General features: G+C 56.1%; 5 protein-coding genes across 5 annotated transcripts; 2 read left to right on the top strand and 3 right to left on the bottom strand.

The window, feature by feature from the left end:
* Nucleotides 1–253: 253 nt before the first annotated feature.
* Nucleotides 254–13942, bottom strand: LOC126318291 (uncharacterized). Its single transcript, XM_049993287.1, has 4 exons — nt 13831–13942; nt 13593–13758; nt 12740–13532; nt 254–279 (listed from the first exon to the last, which is right to left on the bottom strand). Exons 1-3 carry the CDS (start codon nt 13900–13902, stop codon nt 12808–12810), a joined length of 963 nt encoding a protein of 320 aa, XP_049849244.1. The 5' UTR covers nt 13903–13942; the 3' UTR covers nt 254–279; nt 12740–12807.
* On the bottom strand, nt 649–1909 carry LOC126318356 (uncharacterized). The gene is made up of 5 exons (XM_049993347.1): nt 1854–1909; nt 1703–1781; nt 1400–1589; nt 1257–1331; nt 649–1183 (listed from the first exon to the last, which is right to left on the bottom strand). Exons 2-5 carry the CDS (start codon nt 1755–1757, stop codon nt 649–651), a joined length of 855 nt encoding a protein of 284 aa, XP_049849304.1. The 5' UTR covers nt 1758–1781; nt 1854–1909.
* LOC126318297 (adenine phosphoribosyltransferase-like) lies at nt 2087–2769 on the top strand. Its single transcript, XM_049993292.1, has 2 exons — nt 2087–2263; nt 2342–2769. The coding sequence occupies exons 1-2, from the start codon at nt 2101–2103 to the stop codon at nt 2719–2721; spliced, it is 543 nt and encodes a 180-aa protein (XP_049849249.1). The 5' UTR covers nt 2087–2100; the 3' UTR covers nt 2722–2769.
* On the top strand, nt 3493–8465 carry LOC126318355 (pre-mRNA-splicing factor ATP-dependent RNA helicase PRP16-like). The gene is made up of 2 exons (XM_049993346.1): nt 3493–6042; nt 8448–8465. Exons 1-2 carry the CDS (start codon nt 3493–3495, stop codon nt 8463–8465), a joined length of 2568 nt encoding a protein of 855 aa, XP_049849303.1.
* Nucleotides 8472–12293, bottom strand: LOC126318354 (protein transport protein SEC31-like). The gene is made up of 2 exons (XM_049993345.1): nt 12177–12293; nt 8472–12099 (listed from the first exon to the last, which is right to left on the bottom strand). Exons 1-2 carry the CDS (start codon nt 12278–12280, stop codon nt 8472–8474), a joined length of 3732 nt encoding a protein of 1243 aa, XP_049849302.1. The 5' UTR covers nt 12281–12293.
* Nucleotides 13943–14535: the final 593 nt, after the last annotated feature.

Here is a 14535-nt window from a genome sequence, read left to right as displayed (position 1 = left end):
GGCACGGCTCGCGGTGGACTCCACGTGGTGGTGTTCGCCGATTTGACACGCTGCGAAAAGCGAGCTCTCAAAATTCGATTTTTTTTAGCACGCTTCAAATTTATTAGGGGCATTTCGGTTGTTACGGACGCGTGACTATGACGCAGGGTTTTAAAAAGCTCCAGCCCGACGCCCGTGAAAGAGCGTTGGCAAAGGCCAAGGCGAGCGCTAGGAGGAAGAGTGCGTGAGGCGCTGTTTTTGCGGAGCATTTTCCTTTTTTTTTTTTTTTTTTTGACAGGCCTGAATTTGGATTTCGCCATGCAGAACTTCTCGTGCGAGCGAAGAAGCGGAGCTCGAACGCGGAGAAGGAGGAGAGAAATGTACGGGTTGACGGTTATCATAAGGTCTTTCTTCATCTCTGTGTCTAACCTCAAAATTCTGGAACGCAGAAACTCACAAAGCTCATCAATAAAAACATTGAGGCCGAGATGATCGCCAGAGTTGAGAAAGACACGCCTGGAGTGCTGTCGACGGTCAAAACGAAGGCGCATCACGGTAAGAGAAAGTGACAGCTGTAGAGAAAAAAAAATTGGCGAATGCGCTCTCTTCACGAGGCTCTGACGCTAGAATAAAAACGCTTCCTGTTCGTATGATGTCAATTTTTTTTTTTTAGCCGCACGAGAAATGGTGTCTCGAGTGCGGCCTGAAATTTTTAGTTTTGAGAGGTGGCAGCATGCCGTAGATTCCTTCGTCTGCGATTTTCTTCTTGCACACAGAGCAGGCTGCAGTGAAGATGTCTTCATATGATAGGGTCCATAGCAACAGCGACATTAGAGGGTTTGAGTGGTACTGATTGAAAAACTGAAGTGCTTCTGACGCGTAGTCTGTCAGCCTACAAAACACGGGATGACTGCTCTGGGCTCGAGAAGCGCCGTCGGTTGACTCTTCGCATGACAGTACGCATATTTTTTTTAAATGTTTTACATTGTTTTTGAAGGTCGTCAAAGAGATAAGGGCGGTGAAAAGTCGCGGTCTGATCTCGAGTCGGAGCTGAATGGTTCGTAGTTGAGGGTTTGGGTGGTTTTGGACGCGTTCGTCGGCGTGGGTTTGGGCATCGGGATAGGGGGAAAAGTTGGATGCCTCCAATTGGATTCGGTCTCCCTTGAGTTGCTTGACTTCGGCGATGATGGATTCGAGATTGCAGCTAGAGTGTGTCAGGCATTCTAGTCGGGGGAGAAAGGTGCAAATGCACTAAGCGAAAGGTGTTGTTCTCGTACAATTCGTCGATTGGAGGTTTTTTAAGGAAGTTGAATGAGTTTAGAGAGTAGGCTTTTAGTTTGTTTGCGAAGATCCTTTAAAGAGAAAACGATTTAGAGTGAGGCTCGAAGTAGCCTGAGCGTGGGCCCCTTGTTGAGCGTACAAGTTGGCATTTTCCATGAATTTTCGGCGTTTTTTTCTGTGAGATGCGATTTCGTTGATTGTGTCCGGAGCGTGTCTTTGTCGGGAGCAGTTTACGCGGGGTGTTTCGAAGAAGGAGTAGTCGGCGTTGGAGAGGGCTTCGATCGAGCGGAAGACTGGCTTGAAGACGCTTGAAGTCAATTTGTCGATGTCTGAGAGCAGAAGCAGGAAAAAAAAAATTATTGGATTGGAAACAAGTGTCATGTCCAGAGAGGCGAAGGGGCAGGGAGGCTGGACCTCGGGGTTGGTGGAGAGGGGGACGTACTGGTCGATTCTGGGGGAAGTATTGCTAATCTGGAGAAGTTTTCGAAGGCTTTCATTACTTCCGAGCGAATTGCGCTTAGCTTGAGGTCGAGAAAATAGAGTGGGTAGGTGAGCTCTGCGGATTGGCGGCGAGGTGTTCGAGAGGCGCGTACTTTGAGCAGCGATTCGTTGATCGCATAGAGTTTAGAGAATTCGTCTTCGACCTGGTCCGAACAGTTCATGAAGGGGGTAGGGAGTGTGAGTGCTGTTTTGGAGACACAGGTAAATGAAACTTTTTTGGTTTGTTGCACAGATGCGAAAGCGTTTTTTGTAATTTTTATTTATTTTATTTTATTTTATATTTTTTTTTTTTTGAGTTGGGATGGATGTAGATTTTATTTGGAGATTGGAGGTCGCAAAATGCAGGATCAGGCCGCGCCGTCGATGGAGTATGTCAGGTCGTTGATTAGGCGTTACGACGGTTTTCCGAACGAGAAGGTTGTGTTTCGAGACATACACCCGATTGTATACGATCCGCGGGCGCGCAGGTGGATCAAGGATTTTCTGACGGAGAGATACAAATGCAAGTGGGTGGAGAGGAGGTGCAGCTGAGAGGGAGAGTGGTGCTGCGGTTTGGACTGACCCTTTTTTTTTTTTACAGCGCAGAGGCTCGACGCGGTGTTGGGGTTGGAGTCTAGGGGGTATTACTTTGGGTTGCTGTTGGCGGACGCGCTGGAGCTTCCGTTCGTGCCGTTCCGGAAGGCGGGGAAGCTCCCGGGGGAGTGCGGCATGCGTTCGTACAGCACGGAGTATGGGGAGTGCACGATAGAGGTGCAGAAGGATGCGGTGAAGAGTGGATGGAGAGTGGCGATTATAGACGACATCATAGCGATGGGGGGGACGGCGAAGGCGTCGTGCGAGTTGGCGAGAGAGTTGGGGCTTGAGGTGGTGGAGTTTTTCGTGGTGGCGGAGTTGAAGGATCTGAAGGGGAGGAGTCGCTTGTCGGGGGAGGTTCCATTTTTTTCGCTGTTCGAGTTGTGAGGTGGGGGTTGGAGTGGCGTTGTTGTGTTGTAGAGAGGAGTAGAGCGCTCTGAGGCGGCGGTTGGAAAAAAAAAAAAAAGTTTTTTTAGGGGTGGGAGTTTTTTTTTTTTTCGGGGGCGTGTGTGGGGAGCATATAGGTGTTTTTGCGCGGGGCGGGGGGCATTTTTTTTAGGGTTTGTTGTGTCCGGCGAGGGCCGGGGGTGACGTTGGCGAGTCGCAGGTAGTGCATTAGGTGCATGGACGGGCCGACGAGAAGGCGCGAAGTGGAGGAGGAGAGCGAGAGTGGAGTGGCGGAGTTCAAGAGGCCGAGTCGAGGGTTGCCGAGGGGGTGCGAGGAGCGGCGCTCGGGAGAGAGGAGGAGGGGGGAGGTGGGACGGGACGAGAGAGAGAGTGGGGGGAGGCGGTTTAGGATGCAGAGGAGGCCGATAACGCCGTCGCACCCGGGAGGGATTAATTACGAGACGAAGCAGAGGATAGAAGAGAGGAAGAGGAGGGACAGGATGCGTCGGCCGGAGGGGGAGCGGGGAGAGGTGGGGGAGAGACAAGAGGAGTGGTTGAGGCGAGGGAGGAGGCGGGAGTTGCAGAGGGAGGGAGAGAGGAGGTGGTTGGAGGTGGAGGGGCGTCGAGAGAGAGAGGGGAGGGGGGGTGGGGGGTCAGGCGCGGGGAGGAGTGGCGAGTCGTGGAGAGGGGGGGGGCGTGGAGGTGGGGGAGGGCGAGGTGGAGTACGATGGGGGGAGGGAGGGCGAGAGGTTTGAGGGGGAGTTTTACGGGATGGAGGAGGGTGGGGCGGTGGCGGGGAGTGGGGAGGGGGCGTTTTTGGGCGACGAGGAGAAGATTAGAGCGTTCGAGGAGAGGTTGGAGGAGGGTCGGCAGGAGAAGTTGGGTTTGGGGGTTCACAGGCACCGGGTGGCGCCGGGGACGGAGGCGAAGATGAAGGACAGGAACAGGTGGGAGGAGGATCGTTTATTGGCGTCTGGGATCATGCAGAGGGTGAACGTGGAGTTGCCGACGGAGTTGGAGTCGGAGACGGACGTGAGGGTGCATTTGGTGGTGCAGAACACGAAGCCGCCGTTTTTGGACGGGAGGGTTAGTTTTACGAAGGTGACGGAGCCGGTGGTGCCGGTGAAGGACCCGACGTCGGACATCGCGGTGCTGAGTCGGAAGGGGAGCAAGTTGTTGAGGGAGACGCGGGAGAAGAAGGAGAGGTTGGAGAGTTTGAAGAATTTTTGGGAGTTGGCGGGGAGCAAGATGGGCGCGCTGATAGGCCACCAGGGGAGGGCGGCGAAGGGGGAGGGGGAGGAGGAGGGGCAGGCGAACGTGTATGCGGTGGCGAGCGCGAAGTCGGTGATGACGGAGGAGAAGAGGGAGAGGATTCGGAGACAGAAGGAGTCGTTGCCGATATACGCGTGCAGGAAGGAGCTGTTGCAGTTGATTCGCGAGAGCAACATCGTGATAGTGATTGGAGAGACGGGGAGCGGGAAGACGACGCAGATGACGCAGTACCTGTACGAGAGCGGGTACGCTCGGCACGGGATGATTGGGTGCACGCAGCCGCGGCGAGTGGCGGCGGTGTCGGTGGCGCGTCGAGTGAGCGAGGAGATGGACGTGCAGGTGGGCGGGTTGGTGGGGTACACGATTCGGTTCGAGGACATGACGAGCGAGGCGACGCGGATTCGGTACATGACGGACGGCGTGTTGGTGCGGGAGTCGCTGCGCGACCCGGACCTGGACCAGTACAAGGTGATCATCATGGACGAGGCGCACGAGCGGGCGCTGAACACGGACGTGCTGTTCGGGATACTGAAGAAGATAGCGCAGAGGAGGTGCGACCTGAAGCTGATCGTGACGTCGGCGACGATGGACGCGGAGAAGTTTTCCCGTTTTTTCGGGAATGTCCCGACGTTCCGGATTCCGGGGCGGACATTTCCGGTGGAGATTTTGTACACGAAGACGCCGGTGGAGGACTACGTGGAGGCGGCGGTGGCGCAGTCGCTGCAGATCCACGTGAGTCGGGGAGCGGGGGACATACTGGTGTTCATGACGGGGCAGGAGGACGTGGAGATGACGTGCATGTTGATCCAGGAGGGGTTGTCGAAGTTGGGGAGGGACGTGCGCCCGATGGTGGTGTTGCCGATGTACTCGCAGTTGTCGGCGGAGCTGCAGAACCGAGCGTTCCAGGACTTGCCGCCGAACGTGAGGAAGTTGATTGTGGCGACGAACATTGCGGAGACGTCGCTGACGGTGGACGGCGTGTTGTACGTGATTGACTCGGGGTTTATCAAGTTGAAGATTTACAGTCCGCGGATAGGGATGGACGTGCTGCAGGTGTTCCCGATATCGAGGGCGTCGGCGGACCAGAGGGCGGGGAGGGCGGGGAGGACGGGGCCGGGGGTGTGTTACCGGTTGTTCACGGAGAGGATGTACAGAGACGAGTTGTTGTCGACGACGGTGCCGGAGATCCAGAGGACGCACTTGGCGAACGTGGTGCTGTTGCTGAAGTCGATTGGGATAGAGGACTTGCTGGAGTTCGAGTTCATGGACCCGCCGCCGCAGGACAACATCCAGCAGTCGCTGTACCACCTATGGATATTGGGGGCGTTGGACGACAGGGGGGCGTTGTTGCCGCTGGGGCGTCGGATGTGCGAGTTTCCGCTGGACCCGCCGTTGTCGAAGATGCTGATCATGTCGGAGAGGATGGGTTGTTCGAGCGAGATGGTGGTGATCGTGTCGATGTTGAGCGTGCCGAGCGTGTTCGTGAGGCCGAAGGAGAGGGCGGAGGAGAGCGACATGGCGAGGGAGAAGTTCATGGTGCCGGAGTCGGACCACCTGACATTGTTGTTCGTGTACCAGCAGTGGAAGTCGAGCGGGTATTCGGCGAAGTGGTGCGTGGAGAATTTCGTGCAGTACAAGGCGATGCGGCGCGTGCAGGAGATACACGGCCAGATTTTGGACATCATGCAGAGCGGGAAGATGAGGATAGTCAGTTGCAAGGGTCGTTGGGACCCGATTAGAGAGACGATATGTTCGGCGTACTTCCAGAACGCGGCGAGGATGAAGGGGATTGGGGAGTACATCAACTTGCGGTCTGGGATTCCGTGTTACTTGCACCCGACGTCGTCGCTTTACGGACTGGGGTACACGCCGGAGTACATAGTGTACCACGAGTTGGTGTACACGACGAAGGAGTACATGCAGTGCGTGACGGCGGTGGACCCGCACTGGCTGGTGAAGTTGGGGCCGATGTTTTACTCGGTGAAGGAGAGCCAGTTCGCGTCGTCGTTGTCGTCGTCGTCGTCGCCGGCGGAGGAGGGGGGAGGGGGGGCCGGCGCGAGGAGGCGCGAGGAGGCGCCGCGGGAGGAGGAGGGGGGGGAGGCGCCGGAGGGGGGCGGCGCGAGGAGGGCGGGGGGACTGGAGGAGATTTGCTTCGTTGGGTCGAAGACGCCGCGAGTCAAGAGAAAGAGGTGGGTTTAGGGTGGAAAGAAAATAAAAAAAAAGGGCGAGACCAGTGTGTGTGTGGTAGGCGCTGTACGCGCAAGGGGGTTTACAGGTAGGTGGGTTGAGGGAGAGAGATGGGAAAAAACTAAAAAAAAAGAAGTGGGCGAGTCCTCTGTGTATGGGGGCGAGCGCTGTACGCATAAAGGGGTTTACAGGTAGGTGGGTCAAGGGGGAGAGATGGGAAAAAACTAAAAAAACTAAAAAAAGTGGGCGAGCCCTCTGTGTATGTAGAGGGGGTAGGCACTGTACATGTAAAGGAGTTTACAGATAAGTGAGTTAAGGGGGAGGGGTGGAAAATAAACAAATAAAAAAAAGTAGGCGAACCCACTGTGTGTGTGTGGGAGGGTAGGCGCTGTACGTGTAACAGCGTTTACAGATAGGCAGGTCAAGGAGGAGAGGTGGAAAATAAAAAAAAAAAGTAGGCGAACCCACTGTGTGTGTGTGAGAGGGTAGGCGCTGTACGCATAAAGGGGTTTACAAGTGGGTTTAGGGAGAGGAGTGGAAAATGAACAAATAAAAAAAAGTAGGCGAACCCACTGTGTGTGTGGGAGGGTAGGCGCTGTACGTGTAACAGCTTTTACAGGTAGATGGGTTAAGGGGGAGGGGTGGAAAATAAACAAATAAAAAAAAGTAGGCGAACCCACTGTGTGTGTGGGAGGGTAGGCGCTGTACGTGTAACAGCTTTTACAGGTAGATGGGTTAAGGGGGAGGGGTGAAAAATAAATAAATAAAAAAAAGTAGGCGAACCCACTGTGTGTGTGGGAGGGTAGGCGCTGTACGCACAAAGGGGTTTACAAGTGGGTTTAGGGAGAGGAGCGTAAAAAAAAATAAAGAGTAGTCGAGCCCTGTGTGTGTGTGGGAGGGTAGGGGCTGTACGCATAAAGTTTACAAGTGGGTTTAGGGAGAGGAGTGGAAAATGAACAAATAAAAAAAAGTAGGCGAACCCACTGTGTGTGTGGGAGGGTAGGCGCTGTACGTGTAACAGCTTTTACAGGTAGATGGGTTAAGGGGGAGGGGTGGAAAATAAACAAATAAAAAAAAGTAGGCGAACCCACTGTGTGTGTGGGAGGGTAGGCGCTGTACGTGTAACAGCTTTTACAGGTAGATGGGTTAAGGGGGAGGGGTGAAAAATAAATAAATAAAAAAAAGTAGGCGAACCCACTGTGTGTGTGGGAGGGTAGGCGCTGTACGCACAAAGGGGTTTACAAGTGGGTTTAGGGAGAGGAGCGTAAAAAAAAATAAAGAGTAGTCGAGCCCTGTGTGTGTGTGGGAGGGTAGGGGCTGTACGCATAAAGTTTACAAGTGGGTTTAGGGAGAGGAGTGGAAAATGAACAAATAAAAAAAAGTAGGCGAACCCACTGTGTGTGTGGGAGGGTAGGCGCTGTACGCATAAGGGGTTTACAAGTGAGTTTAGGGAGAGGAGTGGAAAATGAACAAATAAAAAGTAGTCGAGCCCTGTGTGTGTGTGGGAGGGTAGGCGCTGTACGTATAAAGGGGTTTACAAGTGGGTTTAGGGAGAGGAGTGGAAAATAAACAAATAAAAAAAAGTAGGCGAACCCACTGTGTGTGTGGGAGGGTAGGCGCTGTACGCACAAAGGGGTTTACAAGTGGGTTTAGGGAGAGGAGTGGAAAATGAACAAATAAAAAGTAGGCGAACCCACTGTGTGTGTGGGAGGGTAGGCGCTGTACGCATAAAGTTTACAAGTGGGTTTAGGGAGAGGAGTGGAAAATGAACAAATAAAAAAAAGTAGGCGAACCCACTGTGTGTGTGGGAGGGTAGGCGCTGTACGTGTAACAGCGTTTACAGATAGGTGGGTCAAGGGGGAGAGGTGAAAAATAAACAAATAAAAAAAAGTAGTCGAGCCCTGTGTGTGTGTGGGAGGGTAGGCGCTGTACGCATAAAGGGGTTTACAAGTGGGTTTAGGGAGAGGAGCGTAAAAAAAAATAAAGAGTAGTCGAGCCCTGTGTGTGTGTGGGAGGGTAGGCGCTGTACGCATAAAGTTTACAAGTGGGTTTAGGGAGAGGAGTGGAAAATAAACAAATAAAAAAAAGTAGGCGAACCCACTGTGTGTGTGGGAGGGTAGGCGCTGTACGCACAAAGGGGTTTACAAGTGGGTTTAGGGAGAGGAGTGGAAAATAAACAAATAAAAAAAAGTAGGCGAACCCACTGTGTGTGTGTGTATAGTAGGATAAATAAAAAGAAAGTAGTCGAGCTCTGTGTGTGTGTATAGTGGGCGCTGTACATGTAAAGGGGTTTACAGGTGGTTTGGAGAGAAGGAGGTGGCGCCGGGCGGCTGGTAGGTGGGGAGGGGGGCGCCCTTTGGGTTGACGGGGGCGGTGGCTTGTTTGATGGTGGTAGTGAACCGGAGGGACGACGGCTTTTGCGGGGGGGGCGCGAGGTGTGTGGCGGGGATGGAGTTGGAGAGCTGGGAGGGTGGCGCGTCGGGAGCGGGGCTGTTTTGTTGGTGGGGGGCCGGTGGTTGAGCTTGCAGGTAGTTGTTATTGGGGAGGACGGGGGGTTGGCGGGCGCTAGGTGGGGGGGTCATGAGGTGCCTGGGACGGGTGTAGTGAGAGGACTGGTGGACATTAGGCGGGGGTGCGACGGAGGAGGCTCGAGGTGGGGGTGCGATGGAAGAGGTTTGAGGCATGGAGGGGGAGGGTGGAGGCATCACGGAGGAGGGCTGGGGCGAAGGCGCGGCGGAGGTGGTTCGCGGTGGGGGCATGGCGGAGGTGGATTGAGGCATGGCGGAGATGGGTGGAGGCGCGACGGAGGAGATTCGAGGTGGGGGCATGGCGGAGGCGGGATGAGGCGCAGTGGAGGAAGTTCGAGGTGGGGGCACGGCGGAGGTGGCTTGGGGCATGGCGGAGGCGGGCGGAGGCATCACGGAGGAGGGCTGGGGCGAAGGCGCGGCGGAGGTGGTTCGCGGTGGGGGCACGGCGGAGGTGGGCGGAGGCATCATGGAGGAGGGCTGGGGCGAGGGCGCGGCGGAGGTGGTTCGCGGTGGGGGCGCGACGGAGGTGGTTTGAGGCACGACGGGGGTGGTTCGAGGTGGGGGCATCATGGAGGAGGGCTGAGGCGAAGGCGCGGCGGAGGGAGTTCGAGGTGGGGGCATCATGGAGGAGGGCTGGGGCGAAGGCGCGGCGGAGGGAGTTCGAGGTGGGGGCGCCATCATAAGGGAGGAATGGAACGAAGGCGCGGCGGAAGAGGAAGGTTGCGGCGGGGGCGCGACGGAGCGGTACCGAGGCGGGCCCATGAGGGGCGTGGCTCTAGAGGGATGTGCGGCGGAGGCGGAGGGTTGAGGCGGCGCGGTGATGGAGGGCTGGAGCGACGGCGAAGTGGAAGGAGGCGGTTGGCGGAGTTGGGCGACCGGCGGTTGGCGGTAGCGAGGTGCCGGAGATTGGCGCTGAGAGACCGGGGGTTGATAGCGGTGGTGTTGGTAGGGCGCGGAGGGGGGCTGGTAATGGGAGGTCTGCGGGACGCTTTCGAGGCTGGGCGGGGGGTTGGCACCTTCGAAATAGGGCCCAGCTCTTTGATTATAGGCGTCGGCGCGCGGCGGTCGCTGGTATCTGGACTGTTCGGCAGACGAGGCACCCTGGATGCCGGCGAGCGGGAGATTGACGTGGCGGACCTGGTAGGGGAACTTGGGCCTTTCTGGGAAGCAGGACCGTGCGACGTCGGCGGGAAGAGAGTAATAAACGCGGTCGACGATGGAGTCGACAATCGCGGAATCCGACAAACGCTGGACCTTGGCCAAATAGGACACGGCGGTTTCCAGCTGTCCCTGAGACACGAGGATGAGCGCGTACTGAGTGTACTTGAGCTGCATGCAAAGCGGCACGGAATGCTCCTCCGACCTGGAGACGACGGACGCCAGAATGACGTACTTGGCGATGAGCATTTGGAGCTTGAAAACGTAGTCGTCTCCCTTGCAACTCTCGAGCTCTCTGACCCAAATCAGAGACGCCTTCTCCAAAGCACCCGCGCACACGTAGCAAGTCTCCGCCGCCGAGCACTGTTGGCCCTCAACCAGTCGATCTCCCAATCGCGCGCACAGAGACTCGAACTCCTGGTCCGGCGCGTACGTGCAAATCACGGCGAGCCCCTCCTTCCAGTTCTCGAGCTCCACGTTGTCGACGAACGACGAAAAGTGCTGGCCAGATATCACGTGCATCAACGCCACCTCCAAACGACCTCTGTTCTGTCTAAAATACATCTCCTGCACCTGACTCCACAACTCCTGTCCGCCCATGGACGCCACCATCAACGCGTCCGCCATGCTGCCCTTCCTGAGGTACCACTCCACAACCGTCTTCAACTCGCCCACCACCATCGCGTTGCAGACCTCCGCCTCGCCCCCCTCCAACTCGCCAAACTTCAAACTCCCCGGCGAAAGCGAAAACTTGAACTCCGCTGTCCCCTGCAGCGACGCCGCCCCCAGCTGCTCTCCCCCCTCTCTCTGCACCGACAAAATGTGCTCGAAATGTCCCACATCCTCGTCCACAAACAGCGGCTGGTTCGCAGACTCGCAAAGCGGCTTCAACACCCCCCCAGACTTCTCCTCCTCCTCCTCCATCGACTCCGACTCCGACTCGTTCCCCAAATACAACGTCTCCAGATCCGGCAGGTCCTTCATCTGCTCCCTCAACCTCTCCCCTATCTCCTTCGCGTCCAGCCCCAAGCGCGCGAGCGTCGCCTGTCTCCTCTGACCCGACAAAAACGCCCTCACCAACTCCCACGTCCCCCTCTCCCCCTCCGGCACGCACTCCACCATCCGGGCGCACGCACCCTCCACGTCCGACCCCAACGCCGCCTCCAGCACCGACGCCCTCCTGGAAAACTCCGGATCCGCCTCCACCCTCACCCTGCTTACCACCCCGCCCCCTGACGCGCAAAACGTCCAAAGAACGCCCCGAAAGTCGAACGACACGCCACTCCTCCTCCTGATCCACTCCGGCGGGCGAATCGGTATCTGCGCCCCGTTCCTGACCTCCCTCGACGCCCGCGAAATCTTCATCGCGTTCTCGCTCGCCTCGTGTATCGCCTCGTTGATAATGTCCAACATCCCGTCGCCGTCCGACACCGGCTCCAACTTGCGACTCTCTATCTCCTGTCTCACCTTCAACCTCGCCGCCGCTATCGACTCCGGCGTCGCCTTGTTCTCGAAGTCCTGTAGCGAATACACCTGCACTCTCCTGTCCGACGAACACACCGAAAACAACGTCGGCATCATCGCGCTCCATTGCACGTCCTTGTTCGCGCAGTTCAGCGCCCCCTCAAAACCACACCCCACCTCGCATATCAGCTGCCCCGTGTTCGCGTCCCAGCAAATCGTCTGGCTGTCTTTCCCCGTGCTCAGCAGCAACGACGAATCCACCCTCGACCACGACATCGACGTCACCCCCTGCCTGTGTCCCGCAAACGTCGCGTTCGGACTCATCGTAAACCTCAAGTCCCACAGGCGTATCAGCGGCGACTCGTCGCTCGAACTCGCCGCCGCTATATACATCGGCTGGTCCACCCTCCACGCCACCGTGCTGTTGCAAAACGAACCGCTCGGGTCGCTCAAGTAAATCGCCGGCCGCTTCTTCCTCAAATCCCAAATCGTCATCGTCTTGTCCTCCGCCCCACTCGCCAATATCTGCTTGTACACCGGGTTGAACGCCACCGACTTCACCGCCGTCGCCGACTGCTCGTGCTTCGACGCGCGCAGCGAGTGCACCACCGGCTTCGACGGGTCCGCGCAAATCCAAATAAACGTCTCCAACCTGTCGGATCCAGACGCCAAATACGTCGGCTCGTTCGGATTGCAGTCAATCGTGTACACCGGACCGCAGTGGCTCTGCGCCACCACCACCAACGGCTTCACGTTCCTAATGCTCTTGCTGCAACAAACTCACGCGTCAGCAGAAAAATCACACACCACCTCAACCTACACCCCCACCCCCCCCCCGCAACGCACTCGACAATCGGAGCCGGATTCCATATGCAAATCGAACCGTTGCTCGAGCCACCAAACACTATCCCGTAGGGATACTGCTCCGGATACAAACTGTTCTTCCACATTATCTTCTCGAACTTCTCGTACGTGTGCGCCGACGCCACCAACTCCGCCCCCCTCGCCCCCAACGACGACTCCGCCCTCCCCTCGCCCTTCGCACCACCGCCCAGCACGTCAAAAAACTGCAGCGCGCCCGTCGACTTGCCGTCGCTCGCTCCCGCCGCGCTCGTCGACGCCGTTCCGAGCGCCAACACCGACGGCATCGACTCAAGGGGACTCCATGCCACCACGGCACCAGAGTGTATCTCGCTCAAATACATCAAACCAGTCTAAGATGTCCAGTACGAAATGATTAAAAAAATCAAAAAAAAAACAACCGGTATTTTTTTTTTGACAGGTTTCGGCGCCCCGGCCCACGTCGCTCGAAACGCCCCAACGCCTGCTCTCCAAGCTCTCCAATACAAAACGGTAAAAAACCTCACAAAACGCGCCGCCTCTTTTTTTTTTTTTTTTTTTTCGACAACCCCCCTCTCATACACAAAACCCTCGTCGCGCCTCCATCCCTCTCACACGCTCCCTCCGCACCTACAAATCAAAACCCCTGCGCCTGCTGCTCCTTCGAAATCTGCTTCGCGTACTTCTCAAGCTCGTCGTATGTCGGTATGTCACCCGTCTTCACCACCGCCGCGTACTTGTCGTACAACGCCCTGGACGTATCCTTGAAAATCACCGCGCTCCTAGGGTGGTTCCTGTAAGTCATCACGTAAGAGTACATCAGCATCGACAAAATAGTTCCGCGCCACGCTATCTGCGTATCCTTGTCCACCTCCTTCGAATCTGCCCCAGCAAACACCTTGATGGACTCTCTCAAATAACCCTCGGTAGCGTCCCAGTCATCCTGAACCGCCGTAAGACTGGCCAACGTAAACAAAAGCTTACTCTGATCCAAACTGTAAGACTTTTTCTCCTGGCGCCGCATGTAACTCAGCTCCTTCTGCAAAACTCTGATCCCCTCCTTCCAATCCTCATTCGCAACGTAAATCGAAAAGCACGCCTGATTGATCATCCTCTCGACGTCGTCCGGCTCAATGTCGGACCGGAACTTCCGATGAATCTCCGAAATCAGCTGCAAAATAGACAACCCCTTCTCCTTCTGACCGCACACGGCACCAACGTATTGACCACAGTAAGAAATGTACTCGCACAACTTCAAAAAATCCCGCTCGATCTCCTTGGGGGAAAGACTCCTAATGCGCTCCAGCACTTTGTCGATCAGCGAGGCGACCTGATCCGGCGCGCTCTCAATCGCCTCATTAACTTTCACACGCGTAAGAAATCAACGCCGTTATCGCGCACAAACCGCATCGCAACACATACTCTCTTTCATCTTTTCAACCACTTCGTCGAACTTCGCGTCCGAGTTGCTCGCAAAACCGAACCCCGCCAGCGCCAACAAAGAGGCCGAAGAGACGTACCAGCCCGCTGGCGAAAACCCACCGGCGCGACCGGACGCAACAAAGCCCTCGAACCCCCCTAGACGATTCTGCAAACACACCATCTAAGACGTCACCACAAAGGCGCCATCGACAACAGACACTGAAAAACAAACCCGTACCGCACGAGCAGGACGTGCGCGCCGAAGACGGAGCTTTTTGAGAACCGCTCTGTCAAAACGCGGGAGAAGCATGGTCCTCTTTCCAACCGAAACCTCTGTCCACTGCCAAGTGCGGCAATCGATGCCGTCGGTTCGATAATGCAAAAATAATCGCGCACCTGTGTACACCAAAAAAAAAAAAAATTTTGCGCCAACTGATTTCCGATGCCCAGGACAATCACGGCTGGCCGCCTCAATGCGCGAAAAACACTCGGTTCCACAGCCAGTGCAAATTCAACGCCCCTTCAGTCGACCCACTTCCCTCGCGAACTTTCCCTTCTTTCCTTCTGACACCCACTTTTTTTCTGGCTCTGCGCCGATCGACGTACCTTAAAATTTCTAAATCGCTCCATGTCGGGATTCGATCAAACTCAGATCGAATATTCGAATCCGAACCTCGTGAGGGAGTTCGTGCATCCGAACGCCTCATACGACAAAGACACCGCCACCCTCGTCGATTTTGTCAAAAACTTTCGACGCGAAAAGGAGCTCGTCTATCGGTACGCGCCTGCATCAAAGTGCCGTCCCGACGGGGAAATTCGACAAAGGCCAACGTGAAAAAGTCCCCTTTGCCTCGTGTCCCTTCGCAAAAGCTAAAGCCGCTTTTTCTTCCAAGAAAAGCGAACAACTCAAGCGCAACTACGCGCTCAAATTATACTATCTAGA

This window comes from Schistocerca gregaria, unplaced genomic scaffold (assembly GCF_023897955.1).
Source record: "Schistocerca gregaria isolate iqSchGreg1 unplaced genomic scaffold, iqSchGreg1.2 ptg000665l, whole genome shotgun sequence".
In the NCBI taxonomy this organism is placed as follows: domain Eukaryota; kingdom Metazoa; phylum Arthropoda; class Insecta; order Orthoptera; family Acrididae; genus Schistocerca; species Schistocerca gregaria.
The sequence above is the reverse complement of the archived record's forward strand: the minus strand, read 5'-3'. Positions and strand labels throughout refer to the sequence as shown.